The following is an 18573-nucleotide window of genomic DNA, read 5'->3' as shown; positions in this document are numbered from 1 at the left end:
ATGCTGGATGCAATGCCAAAAATCAAAAAATGGAGCCAGCTCTTCAGCGGGTGTGAATTGGAACAGTTGAACTGATGGAGCTATATCAATTGATACCCGTTGAGGTTCTGGAATACTGGGTCTAATTCTGATGTCACATTGGTGATAACCAGTAAAAGTCAATGCAAGATGGATCAGAACCAACCCCCCCACTTTCTTCTGATACTCTTATCTTTAGCTCATGACATAATGATTCCTACCCTAGTTCTGGCTAGGGGGTGCATACAATAACATCTCCATGTTTTTTTGGTCACTGGTTGAGTTTGGTTATGGTCAACAAGATGATAAAGCATCCTGCATTAGAGAAGTTATCTCATATCATATAACAAACACAGGGACTTCCCCCCTTCATCAGGCCACTTTACAGTTGTGGTGCTGGGGCAGAAAGTGCTGGTGTGGGTGGTCAGTGTGACCCTTCAGCAGGGTAGTTTAGGGCACCCATTGAATTGGGAGGCTACATCCAGCCTTGGCACTGAGCACCCTTACCGATTTCCCAGGACAGCCATCGCATGAAAAGGGATGATCCTGGGAAAACCTGGACAGGTGGCAACCCTGGTACCCTCTTCTGCCCCTATGCAGGGGCCAGGCATAATCACAATTTCTAAGCTCGAGAAGCACAAAGTCCGCACGAGACCATCATCTACAGCAGCACAAATCTCTCCAAAAAAGGTGCAGAGCGGAGGGTTTACATCAGGGGTGGGCAAACTATGGCCTGTGGGCCATATCCGGCCCACAAGCCATTTTAAGCCGGCCCACGAGCTCCTACTGGGGAGTGGGGTCTAGGGCTTGCCCCACTCCAGTGCTCCAGCCGGGGCGCTGAGTCAGGGGTTGCACCACGTGGCTCCTGAAGCAGTCGCATGGCCCCGCTCCAGCGCTAGCAGGTCTGGTGCCAGCATAGCCCCACTCCAGCACTAGCAGGAACCAGAGAAGGGAAATGCCACTGCTTCTGGGAGCCACTTGAGGTAAGCGCCGTTCAGAGCCTGCACCCCGAGCCTCTCCCCACACTCCAACCTCCTGCCCCAGCCCTGATCCTCCTCCTGCTCTCCAAACCCCTCAATCCCAGCCCGAAGCACCGTCCTGCACCCTAAACTCCTCACCCCCAGCCCCACCCCAGAGCCCTTACCCCCAGCCAGAACCTGCCCCAGCCCTGATCTCCTCCTGCCCTCTGAACCCATCGGTCCCAGCTCAGAGCACCCTCCTACACTCCAAACTCCTCAACCCCAGCCCACCCCAGAGCCCTCACCCCCAACCAGAGCCCTCACCCGCTCCAGCATCCCAATCCCAATTTAGTGAGCATTCATGGCCCGCCATACAATTTCTATTCCCTGATGTGGCCCTCAGGACAAAAAGTTTGCTCACCCCTGGTTTACATTATGACCCAGCACCCTTAACTGTGTAACAGCCCAGCAGGGGGCAGCATACAGTGCAATCTTTAATAGCATAGCACTGTGGCTGCATTCAGTTGGGTTGGGGGGAGCTCCAGGAGGAATTGTACCTGTCATACTCCTGGCTCATCAGCTCTCGGAGTCTGATCTGCACAGAGAGGCCTCTGGGGGTTGGCGGAAGATATTGTGGAGATATGTCTGGGTTCTGGGTCTCTGCTGCTCACAGAAGCAGAGGGGATGATTCAACCCTGGCAGATTTTGCAAGGAAAGATTGTACTTAAATTCCTTCTGCTTCAGTCTGCATCTATAACATGCGGATAAATAGCATTTCCCTACCGCAAGGGGGTGTTGTGAGAATAAATACACTAAAAATTGATGGCCCCATGGGTGCTTCACAAAACATCTATGAGAGATTTAAAGGCCAGAAGGGCCTTTCTAATCGTCTAGACTGGTCTTCTGCATTACACAGGCTATAGTATTTCATCCAGATTCTCACACCCTATTGTTTAGGATACAACCCACCCCACCGCTGTCTTGTTGCAGAAGTGTAAAATTATCTGAAATGGGCAGCAATTGTGGGATCAGTGAAATATTAATCGATCATAATTTAAGTATATAACAGACCCACACAACCTGCTTTGGTCATGTCAGCATTTACGCAAAACTCTGAGCTAGCTCCTCTCTAATGACACTGATGTTAATAGAAATCAATGGAATGACACCCATTTACACCAGCTGGAAATCTGGCACGTGATTTCAAAGAGGGAGGTAAAGAACCTCATTGCTCTCTCCATACTCTCACGTGGCAGTGCCCAGTGAGTCTGGGAGGAGGTCGCATTTCTTGTCATCCCTTTTTAAATACCAGTGTGTGGGTGATTAAATCTGCTTTGTAGAGGAGAAGAGCTGTGAGATTAAACTGGGAAACAGATGAGCATCAGCCCAGACTCATCCACTAGAGAGAAGAAAGATTTACCCCAAAGGGGAATTAAACAAAACAACAAAGAAGAAAAATGATTATAGGTCACTTAGAGTTTAGTCGCACAGTAGTTATGGAAATTCACAGTATGTTCTTTATGGAAAAACCACACTCTGAAGACAGATCCTTTATTCTCCTTCTCCCCAAATACCTTCCGCAAAAGATCAATGACACGATAGATAGCTACATAAATTATACACAATGGACTGCTTTCATTACATAATACTGTTAAATCCCTTGGACAAAATTTATTGCTAGAGTATCCATTGAAGTATCTTAACCTAATGTTATTACATAGTCTATGCTTTTGCCATAGAGCAGCATAGGAGCAGGTATCTCACCACACATTCTTTGCCAATTTATACGACCTTTAAGTATTCAACATCTGGTTATGATAGCATCCTGTATGGAAATAACGGGTAACTGAAGATACTCCAGGGCCCAATCCTACTCCCCTTACCAGGACCGGCGCTAGGAGTTTTAGCGCCCCAGGCGCACGGCAATTTCGCCGCCCTGCGCGCTGGTCCCGCGGCTCCGGTGGAGCTGCCGCAGTCGTGGCTGCGGGAGGTCCACCGGAGCCGCGCGAGCAGCCGACCATCCGCAGCCACGACTGTGGCAGCTCCACCAGAGCCGCGGGAGCAGCTGATCATCCGCAGCCACGACTGCGGCAGCTTCACTGGAGCCGCGGGACCAGCGCGAGGGGCGGCGAAACTGCCATGCGCCTAGGGCGCTAAAACCCCTAGCGCCGGTCCTGCATGCCATCCCCTGCCACTCTGTCAGTAGTGTAACTTCAACACTTATTCATCCACTTCTCAAACTTCTCTAACACCTTTTTCTACACCGCTCCCTTTGCATGGAAGCCTTCCAGAGCGGCTGTGCAAGGCCATTTCCTTCTCCTCATCCCTCCTTCAGACCTACCTCTACCATGACGCCTACAAAAAAATTGAATGATTTTTTCTTTATACTTCCGTGATGAGCGCAAACCTTTGCTGAGTAACTATGCAATCCCATTGCTGGAAAACCTGCTCTTCCTCTCTTTTCTCCCTGCCTGTGTTCTGATATCTCCTTCATTGAGTCATGTCTGAAATTAGCTTGCAAGCTCCCAAAGGGTGTCCAATTCCCAGGACAAGTGGATGTGCACATGCTAGTTCTGCATGAGCTAGCACCTAAAAATAGCATTGTGGCCACAGGAACACAGATGAAGGCTCGGGCTAGTCACTCAAGTATATATCCAGAGGGCGAAGCAGGCAGCCCGAGCCACTGCCTATGCTACTGCAGCCACATGGCTATTTTTAGCACACTAGCTTGAGCAGAGCTAGCATATGTCTATCTGCCCATGCTGGGAATCACACGTCCCAGCTGCTGTGTAGATATACCCCAAGGCAGGACCCACGTCCCTGGAGCTATTCTAGTGACAGAGGCCATCAAGATACCTAGCTAGAAAGACAAAATATATGGCCTACATTTTTAAAGTGCCTAGTGATTTCTGGTGCCCAAACTGAAACATATTAAAGAGGACTGATTTCCAGAGGGCAAGTCCTCAACTCTTCTGAAAAATCAAGCCCCTTTCAGGTGCGTAAAGTTGGGCTTCAAAAAACGGGAGGCACCCAAAATCATTAGTCACTTTTGAGATTTTGGGTCTAGTCCCTTGTGTGAGGAACCTCACATACTTTTGGATACTTTAATACAACATAATAGGTACTAATAAATATTAATAACCATTGCCTCTATTTAGGAGAGCTGTCCTTATTATGATTTTTACCCAAATATTTCCTCTTTCCTCATGCTGTCCCTCTGAAAATCTCTTGTGATCCAGTGAATTTCAGTGGTGCTAAAAGGGGTGGGGGTATCCCTATTTATAGTTTTCAAATACTGGCAGATGGGCACGCAGCCTTACATCACCTGTACCACCAGGATGATGGCAGTGGGCTGGACATTATGGGCCTTCACCTTTATTCCTTATGCTATACAGAACTCCCAATGGAATCAGTACCGAATGATAGTGAAAAGATTAGGTTTGGGCCCTGCATGTGGAAACCATTGCAGAGTATGAGTGGGGCAGGTAGAAGGCAGTTGAATTAAATCAAGAACGGACAGATACGCAGAGAAAACCTGAACTGTTCCCACTGAGTTAGTCATGCCATCACAAGGGCTAGGGGATGACACCCCTCAGGTTCTACTTTCACCTCTCCACAGCTCCATCGGTTTGTGGCAATGCCCCAGAAGTACTGACCGAGTGCTCCCATGGTACCATTTTACAGTACAGATCCTGTTCTGGCCCTCTAATTTGTTCGTTTAGGTTGCAAAATGAAGAACTTTAAGAAGTAATTTGGCTATGGTATATCTACAAGCACGAACCTTTTTGAACAGACAGACACATAGATACCAGAAGCCTGTATTAAGCCAGCCTGATCATGTTGTTCAATGTGATACCAATCCACTTCATCAGCTGTCAAAAGGGAGGTTGCTTTTGGTAAACTAAGCAGGCTTGGTTGCTGCCGCTGCAGCATGACATTGCATATCCCTTGCACTTTGCAGCAATAAGTGATGTTACCCTGGGGCTTATACACTGCGGTGACTGGCATTCTATAAGTACCTTAGATTAGACAGATAGATGACAACCACAGCATATAGCAATGGCTGAAAAAGATTAAATCAAAGAATAGAAGACGCAAGACAAGATTGTGGGTGTAACAAAAGTTTGCAAACACTGTTGCAGCTGAACAAATCATATTAGAGATCCTCATTTAGCAACCAATTTTTAGATTGTGTAAACACCTCCTCCGCCCTGCCCTCAGTTTTGTGATTCCTTTTTTTTATTTGTTATATTTTGGAAAAAAATTGTCATTTAAATTATTCATCTGCAGGTTTTGCAGCCTAAAAACAGCTGAGTTAGTGCACGAGATCCTAAAAATAAAACTGACTAGTAACAAAAGTAGAATTGCAAGAATTAGTCTATTTTCATTGACCAAGAAAGGAGAAATGTAAAAAGTAAATAATAGTGAAAATTACATTGGATTTGAAAAATTCTCTCCATTTTAATCAATTAAGCAGTATTAGTTGATAAAGACTAGGAGGTTCATAAAATTTTACCCAACCATGTCCCTTTAAAAGGATGCTGTCAGCTTAAAAATCTAATAATAAAATTACTCGAGTTAAAAGTAGTTTTAAGTACTACCTTGCCTTGGAGTCCACCTAGCAAATTCTGTAGTTTTACAATCACATTTGCTTGCATTTTTAACGGACTGCTCTCCTGAGTTTCTGTGTTTGGCCCCGATCCTGGAAATACTTCTGTATGCAAGTAAGACTTTACACTATGGGCCAGATTCTCATTTACATTAAGGCCCCTTTCTACACCTCTGAGGCAATATAAATGTATTACACCCACTTTAAGGTCACTTTACACTGTCAGAATGGTATATAAAGGGGCTTCTGTAAAAATAAGATTCAAGTTTCATGGCTAACTGACTAGAGGAAAATGTGAAATCAACTATACACTCAGTGCTGTCAAATGCATAAAGTAAACAAACAAACATTTGAAAATATATTTTTCTCTAATCTTTTTTCAGACATAGTAATCTTACTTTTTAAAAACAGTAAGCAATTTTTTTTCATACCAGAACTATGATTTTTTTAAGTGAAGGTGCCCCTTTAAGGATCTCTGGAAAACTGCAAGAAGGACATCTTGTACACAGTAGTATATTTGTCTAATTAAACATTGTTCTTAAATTTGTTAAAATATACATGCCCCCTTCAAGGGGCATGTATCTTCTCTACTGCATATTCCATTTATGTAGATTCAGAATTAAAGAACACCCCTACAGTCAGGGCTGGCTCCAGGCCCCAGCATGCCAAGCGCGTGCTTGGGGCGGCATGCCGCAGAGGGCACTCTGCCGGTTGCCAGGAGGGTGGCAGGCGGCTCCGGTGGACCTCCCACAGGCATCCCTGTGGAGGGTCCGCTAGTCCTGCGGCTCCGATGGAGCATCTGCAGTCACGCCTGCGGGAGGTCCACCGGAGCCATGGGACCAGTGGACCCTCCGCAGGGACACCTGCGGGAGGTCCACAGGAGCCACGGGACCAGCAAGTGGCAGGGCGCCCCCCGCGGCATGCCACCGTGCTTGGGGTGGCGAAATGGCTAGAGCCGGCCCTGCCTACAGTAGAAACAACAAGGAGTCCTTGTAGCACTTAGAGACTAACAAATGTATTTGGGCATAAGCTTTTGTGGGCTAGAACCCACTTCATCAGATGTATGAAGTGAAAAATACAGGAGCAGGTAAAATACATGAAAGAATGGGGGTTGCTTTACCAAGTGTGAGGTCAGTGTAACAAGATAAATCGCCTACAGTAGAATTCACCAGGACCTGTGATGTTATACGGACAACATAAATTCAATTTTTGTGCACTGAAAGTTAATCACAATCTGTGGTGGTGAAGTGACGGGTGGGATCAGAGTTGAAGAACTCAAGTATCCACTCTTTGTGCTCTAGAATCAGAAATGTAGGGCCTGATACTTCAAATTTATACCAGTACAAAAGGAATAACTCCAAGATAGTCAATAAAGTTACATAGCTGTTAAAACAGTGTGAGAGGAGAATCAGGCAATAAATTCCATATATGTTATTAAAAGTGCAATGAATTCACCAGCCTTTTCTCATATGCTGCATAACTCCACCACATGCCGGCTGGCCAGAACAGGGTCTCTCTAGTCGAGAAGAATGCAAAGTGCATGCCAATAAAAACAGATCATAATTACATAAAGCTATCACTTTTTTTTTTAATACCTGTCTAACAGGTATGTGCAACAGGGTAAACAATAGCAGGAGTGCTGCAGCTAAACCCTCAGACGTTCTGGAGTGAGACCAGGTTGGCTTTGTGCAGACAAAATCCTCGCTGTCATCAGTAAATATGCCTACACAAGAACTGCACTGAACATTTACATGTCAGCATTTCATAAGTCTGGGGGAGGGGCGGGGGTAGAGAGAGATTGGTGTGCACATTTTCTACAAAATGTCCAAACAAGTTGCGCCTCCAGAAAATTTGCCACACACTCCTCTAATGATTAAATTATGAACAATGAAAGACAAGTTTACACTTTGGAGAAACACAGAACTTTTCACAATTCTATTTGGGAGAAAGCTAGACATCCTTATTATTTCTGATGTCTACAGCATTTCACAGGCATGTAAAAACACTTCCCTGCCGTAAAGATCTTCCAATCCAAATACCGGTTATAGAACTGAACTACTACAGAGAGCACCTCACACAGGGACAGAAAGAGTGCAAGACTCCTCCGTGTGAACAAGGGACCCAGAGGGAGGCAGAAGCGGCAGCAAAGGAGAGTTGGAAGTGACAGAAGAATGATGAGGGAGGGAGGAAGGCAGGGGAAAGTAGGAGAGCTTTGACGTAGCATCCCGCATATTGCTTGCTAATGGACTGGGTGACACATCTTCATGTCGTTTATTCTGCTTCCTGACAAGGTTTAAACCAGGCATGAAAAACGACTGTCAGCTGCTCCGTCAGAAGCTGTTTAATGTTAGCTGGCGATGAGAAGAAAAAAATCTGCCTGTTACACAACACGCCGTAAACTTGCTGGGAAAGAGTATCACACCCCTGCCCACTTGTGAGTCTCACAAATAGGGACGGGGGTGGGGAGAAAAAGCAGGGCGCTGAAGTAAGCGCTGAAACTGACAGTCCCGGGAGATCCACAGTTTGGGCAGCTGCAGATTGGGTGGCAGAGGGGCAAAGTTTTGCGGAATTGAAGGCTTGCCCGCCACACACGGGGCTCAGGCATGTGCAGTGTGTGTGTGTGTACACACACACACACACACAACAGCAACACCCCCCCCCCCAGCACGTCGGCAAGAAACCAGCAGCAGCCAAGTGACAAACTCAAAACAAAACTAAGTGACTTCTCCTGTCCCACAGAACTGAGCCTGCCTGGCCCTGCCAGCCCCTGCCTCGCGCCCCTCAGCCAGGCCACGACTCGGGGGCGGAGCGGGGCGGGCACTGTATTTACACGGGGGGAAATAAGTATATTCCACCGAGGGGAGAAAAGTACGTTACCTCCGCCTAGGCAGCCATTACATAGGAATACATTGAGGAGGTTTTACTACAACTCCCATGATTCCCCTGGCCTACATCTCCCATGAGTCCCTGGTCCGGCCTATCTTTAACCCCTTAGTTGCAGAGAGTAACTGATCACACCTATAAAAGCAGCAAAGAATCCTGTGGCACCTTATAGACTAACAGACGTTTTGGAGCATGAGCTTTCGTGGGTGACAACCCACTTCGTCAGATCACACCTAAAAAGAACAGGAGTACTTATGGCACCTGTTCTTTTTGCGGATACAGACTAACACGGCTGCTACTCTGAAAACTGATCATGCCTAGTTCTTACCGAATACTTTTTATCTGCAGCTCTCGAAGCGCTTTGCTAAGTTGAGTGAACACCATTCCTCCTGCCTCCCCCACCCTTTTTGCAGAGGGGGAATCTCAGGCATAAAGAGGTGAAGTGACTTGTCACACAGCAGGTCCTACAATAAAGGCAATACTGATGTTGAATTTGTTACTTCAGAATCGTTGTCAGAATAGATGGTGAATAGAGCTGGTCGAAAAATGATTGTTAAAATTTTTTTGGTGGAAAATGACACTTAGATGATGTAGACATTTGTGCAGAAAAATACATCATCCCTCTGGTTTTAAAACTAAAGTTTTTAAATTAAAAAAAATTAAATGAAAACACCTAGCTAGCAAGGGCACAGGGAAACTTTCCAGTGGCCCCAGCATGGGAGTGAGCATTTCGAAAGGGGCATTTTTCCTCTGTAGATGTATATGGCATTTGCCTTAAGACCTGCCTTCACCTAATTTCACATACAACCAATGATGATCCTTTTCACCCTTATGCTACTCTCCAGATTGCTTGAGTATCAGTGGCAGAATTCTCAAGTATCACTACATCCATGTGAGCCACTGCTCACACAAACAAATGAATGGAGGGGAATGGAAGTGTGTTTCCAAGGTCTTTGGCCCTGCCCATTATTTGAAAGAGTTTTCCTTTTACTTTTCTGATGTATAAACTACTGGAGAACACTAATAATGTAATTTAACCAGTTATATGCAAAATTACCAAAGGAAATACAGCTGCAGTACTCACATCACTCAAACCTAGAGTCAGAAGTGCATACCTTTGCTCAGATAGGTAGCCCTTTGGTCTACCCAGAATTCATACTTCCCTATAGTGGCTTATAGTCCATATTCTTGTTTTGGATAATACATTTATGTATAGAAAGACAGTGTAGCCTAGTAGATGGAGTAGTGGACTGGGACTCAGGACAGCTGAGTTCTAATCCTGGGTTTACCATTAACCCATGGGTGACCTTAGGCAAATCACTATTCTTCTCTGTACCTTGGTTTTTCCATCTGTAAAATAGGGATAATAAGATTAACCTCCTCATAAAGCACTTTGAGATCTGTAGGTGTAAAAACTGTTATATAAGAGCTAGATATTTTATATTATAGTAGCATCTGAGAACCCCAGTTACAGACCAGGGCCCCAGTGAGGTAGGCACTGTGCAGACAAATAAGCTCACAGTCACATAAACTGCAAATATTTCAGGTACAGTTTTAATAGGAATTAATCAAAGACAGAAAATACAAAATGTTACATGTTATTCTGCATTAGTAAAATTCAATTTTCTATTTTTTCAGAAATACAGATATCCTAACCAAATCACACACAAGTTAAAAATCAAGCACATTTAACTAAACTGTTTAAAGCTAAAAAACAAAAACTAAAAACCAAACCGAAAAACAATCCACATGGTTAATCTTATTCCTTTATTATATTGTCCAGCCTTATATAGGGTATGAAATAAAACCAAAACAAGAATTATAAAGGGTGCCTCATAGCATCTGTCATAGTTAAGTTTTCAGAATCTTTCGAATGATGCAGATACACAAGGATTTATTTTACTCTTGTTTACACTGGTGTAGCTTTGTTGAAGTCAATGGAACTATTTCTAGAGGTACTCCTGAATCAGACCCATTTTCCTTTGGGTAGTCCATCTGTATAGCTGAAGGCATTTTTGCCCTGATTTAAAGTCTGTTGAAGTCAGTGGAAAGAATCTCCTTGATTTCAGTGGTCTTTTGATGAGTTCCTTTGGCTGGAAGCCTCCACCGCAAGCCAAGATACCTCAGCTAAAGACAGTGGAAAGGCTTATCATCCCAAAAGTGTTAGCTGTACTGAAAGGGTAAACTCACATGTTTAATGAGATGGATGGATTTCCCCACAGTAACTCAAATGCATGGTGGACTGATTGAGAATTTAGTTGTGGTAGCTGAATTCAGGCACAGACTAAAGAAGTACAGTGAAACATTTCTTCAAACAACCACCCCAGAATCTGTTGCCTACTAAAGGTCAACTTTAACTACAGATCAGATTAAACTGTAGTTGGAACCACATGGGAATGCTGTAAAGTGGTTGCTTAGGAAAGGGGGTTACCAAATGGAATCAAGAACTAGTTCAGGGTTCATTGCAAAGAACTAAATAAATTCAATGTTATGTTTCAGATTCTACACCAAGGTTAAGAAATCGCAAGCACTGGTTTCCAGAGCATCAGTAATGTGAGTAGGCAACAAACGTAACACTCATGGCTTGGAGGGAAAATACAGAGTTTAGGGTTAGGGTTAGGGTTAATCTGAAAATCTTCAGTTAATACTTCTTGACTTATGTGTTTAGCACCTCAATAATCCCATTGCAATAATATATAGTTTTGTATTGAAAATACATAAAAAACCCAAGTCAATTGAATTAACAATTTAAAAATACATTTGCTTTTAAAAATGATTGTTACAGGAGGTCAGACTAGACCAGGGGTCTCAAACTCAAATGACCATGAGGGCCACATGAGGACTAGTACATTGGCCCGAGGACTGCATTTACTGACACCTCCCTTCCGCCTCCATTGGCCCTGCCCCCACTCCAAACCCTTCCATGAGGCCCTGCCCCTACCCCGCCTCTTCCCATCCCTTCCCTGCCCCCATTCCAACCCCTTCCCTGAAATCCCCACCCCAACTCGCCCCCTTCCTGCCCCAAGGGGGTGCAGGAGCAGTGTGGGGTGTGGCAGGGGCTCAGGACAGGGAGTTGGGGTGCAGGATGGGTGAGGAGTGTGGGAGGGGGTTAGGGTATGCAGGGTGCGGCAAGGGGCTCAGGGCAGGAGGTTGGGATACAGGAGGGGTGCAGGGTGCAGCAGGGGGTCAGGGTGCAAGAAGAGTGCGGGGCATGGCAGGGGGCTCAGGGCAGGGGGTTTGGCTGCAGGAGGGGCTCAGGAAGCAGGCTCCGGCCTGACGCGCACTGGGAGCAGGGCGGGCTCCCTGCCTGCCTGCCCTGCCCCTGCGGCACTCTGGGAAGCTGATGGAACCTGCAGAAGGAGGGATGCAGGGGTGTGTGTGGCTGTTGCTTCAGGCACTGCCCCCAGCAGCTCCCATTAGCCGCGGTTTCCCATTCCCAGCCAAGGGGCTGGGGGAAGTGCCTGAAAGGTTTGTGCTTTGGGCACAAAGCTGTGTGCATGCAAGTGTTTGCACATGCCTAAATGCTGCATATAAATATCAAAAATCTCACACACCAATCGGGTATTTGCACACAAAGGTAGGTGCCTAACTTGGCTAGACAAAGATGCAAATACCCGAGTTGCATAGGCACATCTCGTATTTGTATGCATAAGCTGGTATACTCAAACATGTGTGACAGGTTTCAGAGTGGTAGCCATGTTAGTTTGTATCAGCAAAAAGAATGAGGAGTACTTGTGGCACCTTAGAGACTAACAAATTTATTTGGGCATAAGCTTTCATGGGTTAAAACTCACTTCATTGGATGCATGCAGTGGAAAATAGAGTAGGAAGATATATATACACAGAGAACGTGTATATACGTGTGTAGATACTTTTTTTGTTGGGCTTGTCCTATGTAACAGATTGCCACTACCCATCACCTTCAGCCCCCAATTAAAACCTCTCCAGCGTATAATCAAGGATCTACAACCTATCCTGAAGGATGATCCCTCACTCGCACAGATCTTGGGAATACAGACTAGTCCTCGCTTACAGACAGCCCCCCAACTTGAAGGAAATATTTACCAGCAACCACACACCAAACAAAAAAAACTAACCCAGGAACCCATCCTTGCAACAAAACCTGTTGCCAACTCTGTCCACATATCTGTTCAGGTGACACCAGTCACCTGAATCACATCAGTCACACTATCAAACGCTCGTTCATCTGCACATCTACCAGTGTGATATATGCCATCATGTACCAACAATGCCCCTCTGCCATGTACTTGGCCAAACTGGACAGTCTCTACGCAAAAGAATAAATGGACAGAAATCAGACTTAAAGAATTATAACATTCAAAAACCAGTCAGAGAACACTCAAAGTCCTCAAAGTAGCAATATTCCAAAACAAAAACAACTTCAGAAACAGACTCCAACAAGAAACTGCAGAATTGGAATTAATTTGCAAACTGAACACCATTAAATTAGGCTTGAATAAAGACTGGGTGCGGATGGGTCATTACAAAAAATAAATACTATTTCCCCATACTAATTTTTCCCCCTACTATTACTTACACCTTCTTGTCAACTGTTGAAAATGGGCCACCCTGATTATCACTACAAAAGTTTTTTTTTCCTTCCTGCTGATGATCGCCCACCTTAATTGATTACTCTTGTTACAGTTGGTATGGCAACACCCATTTTTTCATATTCTCTGAGTATATATATCTTCCTACTGTATTTTCCACTGCATACATTCAATGAAGTGGAAAAGCTTATGCTCAAATAAATTTGTTCATCTCTGAGGTGCCACAAGTACTCCTAGCTCTTTTTTCAAAGATATGTGCATGACTAACTTTGACTGGGCCTGCTTTTCAGGGATTCAAACACCTGTGTACATAGATGAAGCATTTTAGAAACCAGCTGGAACTGCAAAACAAGTATTTACATTAAGACCTACTATTCTAGCTTTCTAAAGGAAAAATTTTACAAATAAAGGAAAATATCTATTGACATATCACTATCAAAACAAGAAATGAAGCAGACTGATTCTTCACTCTATACTATGACTTTACAAGAATTAAGAAAGTATTAACACAATCATTAACTTAATTCCTTCTACCACGCATCAACCACCAAAACTTCCTATTGAGGATCAGAAAATGGGTTTGTGTTAAGCTTACAATATTAATAGCTTTATACACAGCAACCGTGAAAAGTTTACCTTGAAAACATCAGGTATTCTGACTTATGAAGCTACTGCCAAACTAATAAGACCTGGCTTAATCCCAAGTAGAGACAGTGGATGAGTTTTGGTCTCATTTACTCTGCTTCAAAGGTATTGGATATGATGGAATTGCAGGAATGTAAGTGATAGCAGAAATTGGTCCCTTAACTAGAAAAGCCTAGAGATGATATCTGCAAATAAAATAGATGTTACCCCCTCCTCATAGAAATACATTTTCTATTATTTCTCCACAGCTCAAATATTCACAAAGAATAAATTTGTGTCTTTCAGGTGAATGCCTCTAAAATCAACTGTTTTTCAGATTTTAAAGCCATTAACATTTCACTCATGCTTAGCACTGCAGAGCAGCCTTCAGTAAATGGAAGCATCTTCATAGTGGAATTTGCCATGAGAATAAATCCTGGGGCTGGAGATTTTCCCATTATTGCATGGCCAGAGGTAATTGCATAGGTGCATCAAATGTCTTCTGAATTTGACTCCAACAAATACATAGAGCACAGGGTTGAGGCAGCAGTGGGAAAAGGCAATTTTGCGGCTGATGTAGAAGGCATATGCAATGTTTTTTTGAATCTCACAGTTCAGAAAGATGTAATGAGCTGGCAAAGTTTGCAGGAAACAGAATATATTATAAGGTGCCCAACTCAGGAAAAAAGCTACCACAATGGTAAAGATGAGTCTCACAGTTCTGTGCTTCCTATGAGATCTTGTTCTGAGCAGAATTTTCAGTATCTTGACGTAACAAAATACAATAACAGTAAAGGAAAAGAGAAAGAAGACATTTCGCTGATAAATTTCTACCCTTTTCCAATGTAAGTCAGTGTAATCGCAGGTACTGAAACCATCCAGATCAGTTTGCACTTGGGTGAAAATCATCTCAGGAACCACAACTAATATGCTAGCAGTCCAAATGGCCAAGCTCACCTGAATGCCACACTGGCGTGTCTGAGTACTCAAGGTTGACAAAGGGTTCACAACTGCCATATGCCGGAGAATAGTCATTATGGTCAAAAAGACAATACCACTGTAGTAGCTGATGGAGAAAACAGTATTCACAGCCTTGCAGAGGAAATCACCAAAAATCCATCCATGCAAATGATACACAATCCAGAAGGGCAGCATGCAAGAGAAGACCAGGTCGGAGATGCAAAGGTTCATGATGAAGATGTTTGTTAAAGACACAAGGCTTTCATACTTCATCAGGATCCATAACACCAAACTATTTCCCAGCAGGCTAAGAACAAACGCAAGAGAGTACAGGATGGTGGTGAGATGGGCACCAAATGCGTGGAGGTCATCCATTTCACACACATTACCAGAGCCAGTATAATTAGTCAAGTTCCCATACTCCTCATAGTAGTCTGGAAATGAGTTTAAGTCAAAGCTGGATTCATCCATTTGGATGTATGAACCTAAATGACACAAATGGAACTGTCAAGAAGACCCTACTGGTCACAGAAAAATTATAAAAATCTCGTTGCTTTGTGGGGGTTGGAACTCTTGTAGCTTGCAATGAAACAAAAATAGAGCAGTGAAAGTGTAGGGGTGGTAACTTTATGTATTTACTTTGAGGAACTGGAATATGATCATAAATGGAATTTTACATTAATAGAATATTAAGCACAGACTTTAATTCTTGCATTTTTTAATTAGTTAAAATTCAAAGTCTCAAAAGCAAGTTAATCAGTTTGCACATTATAGCTGCCAACAATTGAATATTTTACCTGGGATAATTTCAGCTAGAATTGTGTGCACATTGACGTTTTTATATTAAAGAACAGTTATCAGGACTTCAGAACCCATCCAGCTTTTATACTGTTCTGAAAAGATATTTAAATTCCATTTAAAATTCTCTGAATTCTACACTCTTTACCCAACATGTGATCCTGTTTCAAGATTCAATTCTGCAGAAACTTATAAAACCAAGCACATTTCCAATGCCAGTATAGAATCAGATAACAAATACAAATAGATTAACATTAGTAATGAGAGGATTTTCAAACTGGTATTCTAAAACAGAACAACTTGCAGCAACTGCAAACACTTTCGCATGATATTGAGTTGGAAGTGAACATGTTGAAGACAACGTAAATGAAGAATGAGCATTGTGCAGAAGGAATCATCACTGTAAATGGGAAAGAAATTGAGGAGGTTGACAAATATATTTATCTGGGTCAGCAGCTGAGAAGAGATAACTCGTTCAAAGGGAAATGCAGAAGGAGGAGAAAGGTGGAGTGGGCAAGTTTCAACAATATAATGAAGTCTTTAATGAATGGTGAACTGCCCATGAAGAAAAGGAAAGAACTGTTTAACTCCACTGTTCTGCCAGCAATGATATACAGAGCAGAAAGCTGGTCAACAATGAAAGCAGAGAAAGAAAAATTTGCTGTCACCCAGAAAGCAATGGAAAGGCAAATGTGTAAGATTTCACTCCGTGATCACATGAAGAGATCTGAAGGTGTACAGAGGTGAATGATGTAGTGCAGGCGATGTACGAGGCAAAGCAAAGATGGGCGGCTCATGTAGTCTGCAGGCAAGACAATAGGTGGACAATCCACATCAGTGACTGGATCCCCAGATACCACAAGCGATCACTGGGCAGACCAAAAATGCACTGGGCCAATCCCATGACAAAACTCTTTGGCTAGAAATGGAAAGAACGTGCTCACAACAAAATAGAATGGTGTGGCGTCAACTTGTGTTCGTGGAGGGACGGACGAGGACAAGCCAGACAAAGGTGATTCTAAAAGATCCAATGGTGTTGATCCAATGGTGTTGAAGTAAACAGAAATTTAGTCACTGATTTCAATAGGAACAGAAGCAGACTCATGATGTTGCTGCATTTCCCTCTTCTCTACCTTCCTTTCCTGAACTTTTCTCCTTGAGTCCTTCCTTGTGTTGTTCCCTTTGACTCACTATCTGTGACTTTTACAGTAATGCAAATCTGAAGGAAAAAATCTCATAGATCATTTACGGGCTTTCCTTATTTACGTGAGTAGTTCTATTTGTTGCAGGAGTGCTCTATGGCTGTGTATATGTAAAAAGTTAATAGACAAAGTGCTAGTGGATGGCGCTCAGGAACATGGAGCATAGTTCCTAGGTTCTGTAGGACCAGTAAAACTTGTGCACTGCCAATGACTTCCTCTGTGCCAATGTTTAAAAGAAGCTCTTATGACCATTGACTTCAGAAGGCAACCTATAGGAACTGGCCCAGAGTTTATCACTTTAAGACCAACTTCTCAAAAGTGGCCTCTGATTTTGTATGCTTCAGTTCTGGTGAGCCCAACTTAGGATACGTATAGCCGGATTCTTCCAGAAGTGTTAAATTCCCAGAGCCTTAGTTGAGTCAACGGGAACAGAAGGTGATCAGCACTTCTGAATATCAAGTCTATGACATTTCAAGTGGGACATCCAAAAATTGAGACATCTGTTATAAATGACCATTTTTACTACTGATAGCTTCTGTGAGTGATGCCACCATTCCCTTTTCTGCTACACATTGATTTATAGGAAGGGCAAGGTGATTTTTTTAAAATGATTATGAACCTGGGATCTTTTACTGGTATCATTCAAATGAAATGGAAGTCAATAAATACATGACAGATGAATGTTTGAACCTGACAACTCCAGATTTTGATTAAGACCTAAAATTAAAGGGCAAAATTCTTCCCTGATGCGCACCTCAGACACTGACCTATTTGCTGGTGTTGGGAGGTCACAATTCTGAGAGGAATTTGTACCAGTAACTCTCAGGGTATGCCCTAAACAATAATACCATCAGTCATTGGCATATTCCCTGTTAGCAGCAGTGGCCTCCTCACTCGGGGCCCATGGCTCAGTAACCCATTGTAAGAACCTGCAGGACTAGAAGTGGGAGTCCTAGGGGATGTTAGCCCACTGACCCTCCACATCACCCCAGGAAGGTTATGCTAGACTCTTGCCAGAGGACCTTGTGAAGCTGGGACTAGCAGGAAGAACCGCACAGCAGGACCTGAGTAGCAGCTCCTCCCAGCCCACTGATTGGCTGACAGTAGTACTTAAGCCAGGAAGCCATGACAGGGAGTTGTATGAGCAACAATTCAGACTGCCCTTGCTTCAGATCCTGAGTGTGGGAGATCCCAGAATCCAGCTTCCGAGCCTGCTGCCTTGCCCAAACCTGACTCTTGATTTACCCTCTGGCCTATCTTGGACTCTGACGTCCCAGTACCTGGCCCTGCCTGCCTGCTGATACCTGACTCCTGGTTTGCCCTCTTGCCTGTCTCAGACTCTGATCTTCTGGTACCGACTCAGCTTGACTCCCACTCTGATCACTAGATCTGATTGACCACCCAAGACCTGGTCGTGACACCACTGGGTTATGGTAGCCACTCACTCAAATTTGATCAGACAGGCCTCTGTACTTAGACAGGGTGGAGCTGGAACTGCTGCTTGAAGTAGCCAGCTTGTCCATGGTGATGTGCCCGTGAAATAATAGCTTCTGAAACTGCTCTTGCTGTTGTTGTGCTGTTATCTGGGCCTGCCAAAACTGCTGTTGGCCTGTTTTCTGGGCCTGCTGCTGACATACTAGCCATTTCAGAAGAGCCTGAAACTCAAATTGACACAAAGTTGGCAACAGTCTCTAGTCATTCTCCTGCTATGCTGTTTTACAAGCAAACTAAAATATACAAACCCCCAAAGTATCAGCTCTCTAGAGTAGCTCTTAAGTTTCCTCAGAGCTCCCTACCTTGGATTCTGGTTAGCAGTTCTGGAGAAGAGAACTGCTTCACCCTCATTAACCCTCCTCAGGATATCAGCAAGGCTTCTAGGTTCCCTCCAAGAGACACCTAAAGACGTGTGCAACCCCAGCATAAACAGAAATAGAAATTGGAAAATAACT

General features: G+C 43.9%; 2 protein-coding genes across 9 annotated transcripts in view; both read right to left on the bottom strand.

The window, feature by feature from the left end:
- The window catches only part of FYCO1 (FYVE and coiled-coil domain containing 1), a 90141-nt gene extending 81628 nt beyond the window's left edge, over window positions 1-8513 (bottom strand). For all 8 annotated transcript variants that reach the window (XM_030551145.1, XM_030551149.1, XM_030551146.1 and 5 more), the window contains exon 1: window positions 8464-8513. The gene's annotated coding sequence lies outside the window, so the exon portion shown is untranslated. The remainder of the gene's footprint in view (window positions 1-8463) is intronic.
- Window positions 8514-14051: 5538 nt separating this feature from the next.
- XCR1 (X-C motif chemokine receptor 1) lies at window positions 14052-15095 on the bottom strand. Its single transcript, XM_030549339.1, has one exon. The coding sequence runs from the start codon at window positions 15093-15095 to the stop codon at window positions 14052-14054; it is 1044 nt and encodes a 347-aa protein (XP_030405199.1).
- Between the last annotated feature and the right edge of the window lie 3478 nt (window positions 15096-18573).

Source organism: Gopherus evgoodei, chromosome 2 (assembly GCF_007399415.2).
Source record: "Gopherus evgoodei ecotype Sinaloan lineage chromosome 2, rGopEvg1_v1.p, whole genome shotgun sequence".
Taxonomy (NCBI): Eukaryota; Metazoa; Chordata; order Testudines; family Testudinidae; genus Gopherus; species Gopherus evgoodei.
This window is presented reverse-complemented; position numbering and strand designations above follow the sequence as displayed.

What these genes read in the sequence shown, in the direction of transcription:
- XCR1 (XM_030549339.1), bottom strand. Translation starts at nt 15,095, where the DNA reads ATGGATGAATCCAGCTTTGACTTAAACTCATTTCCAGACTACTATGAG.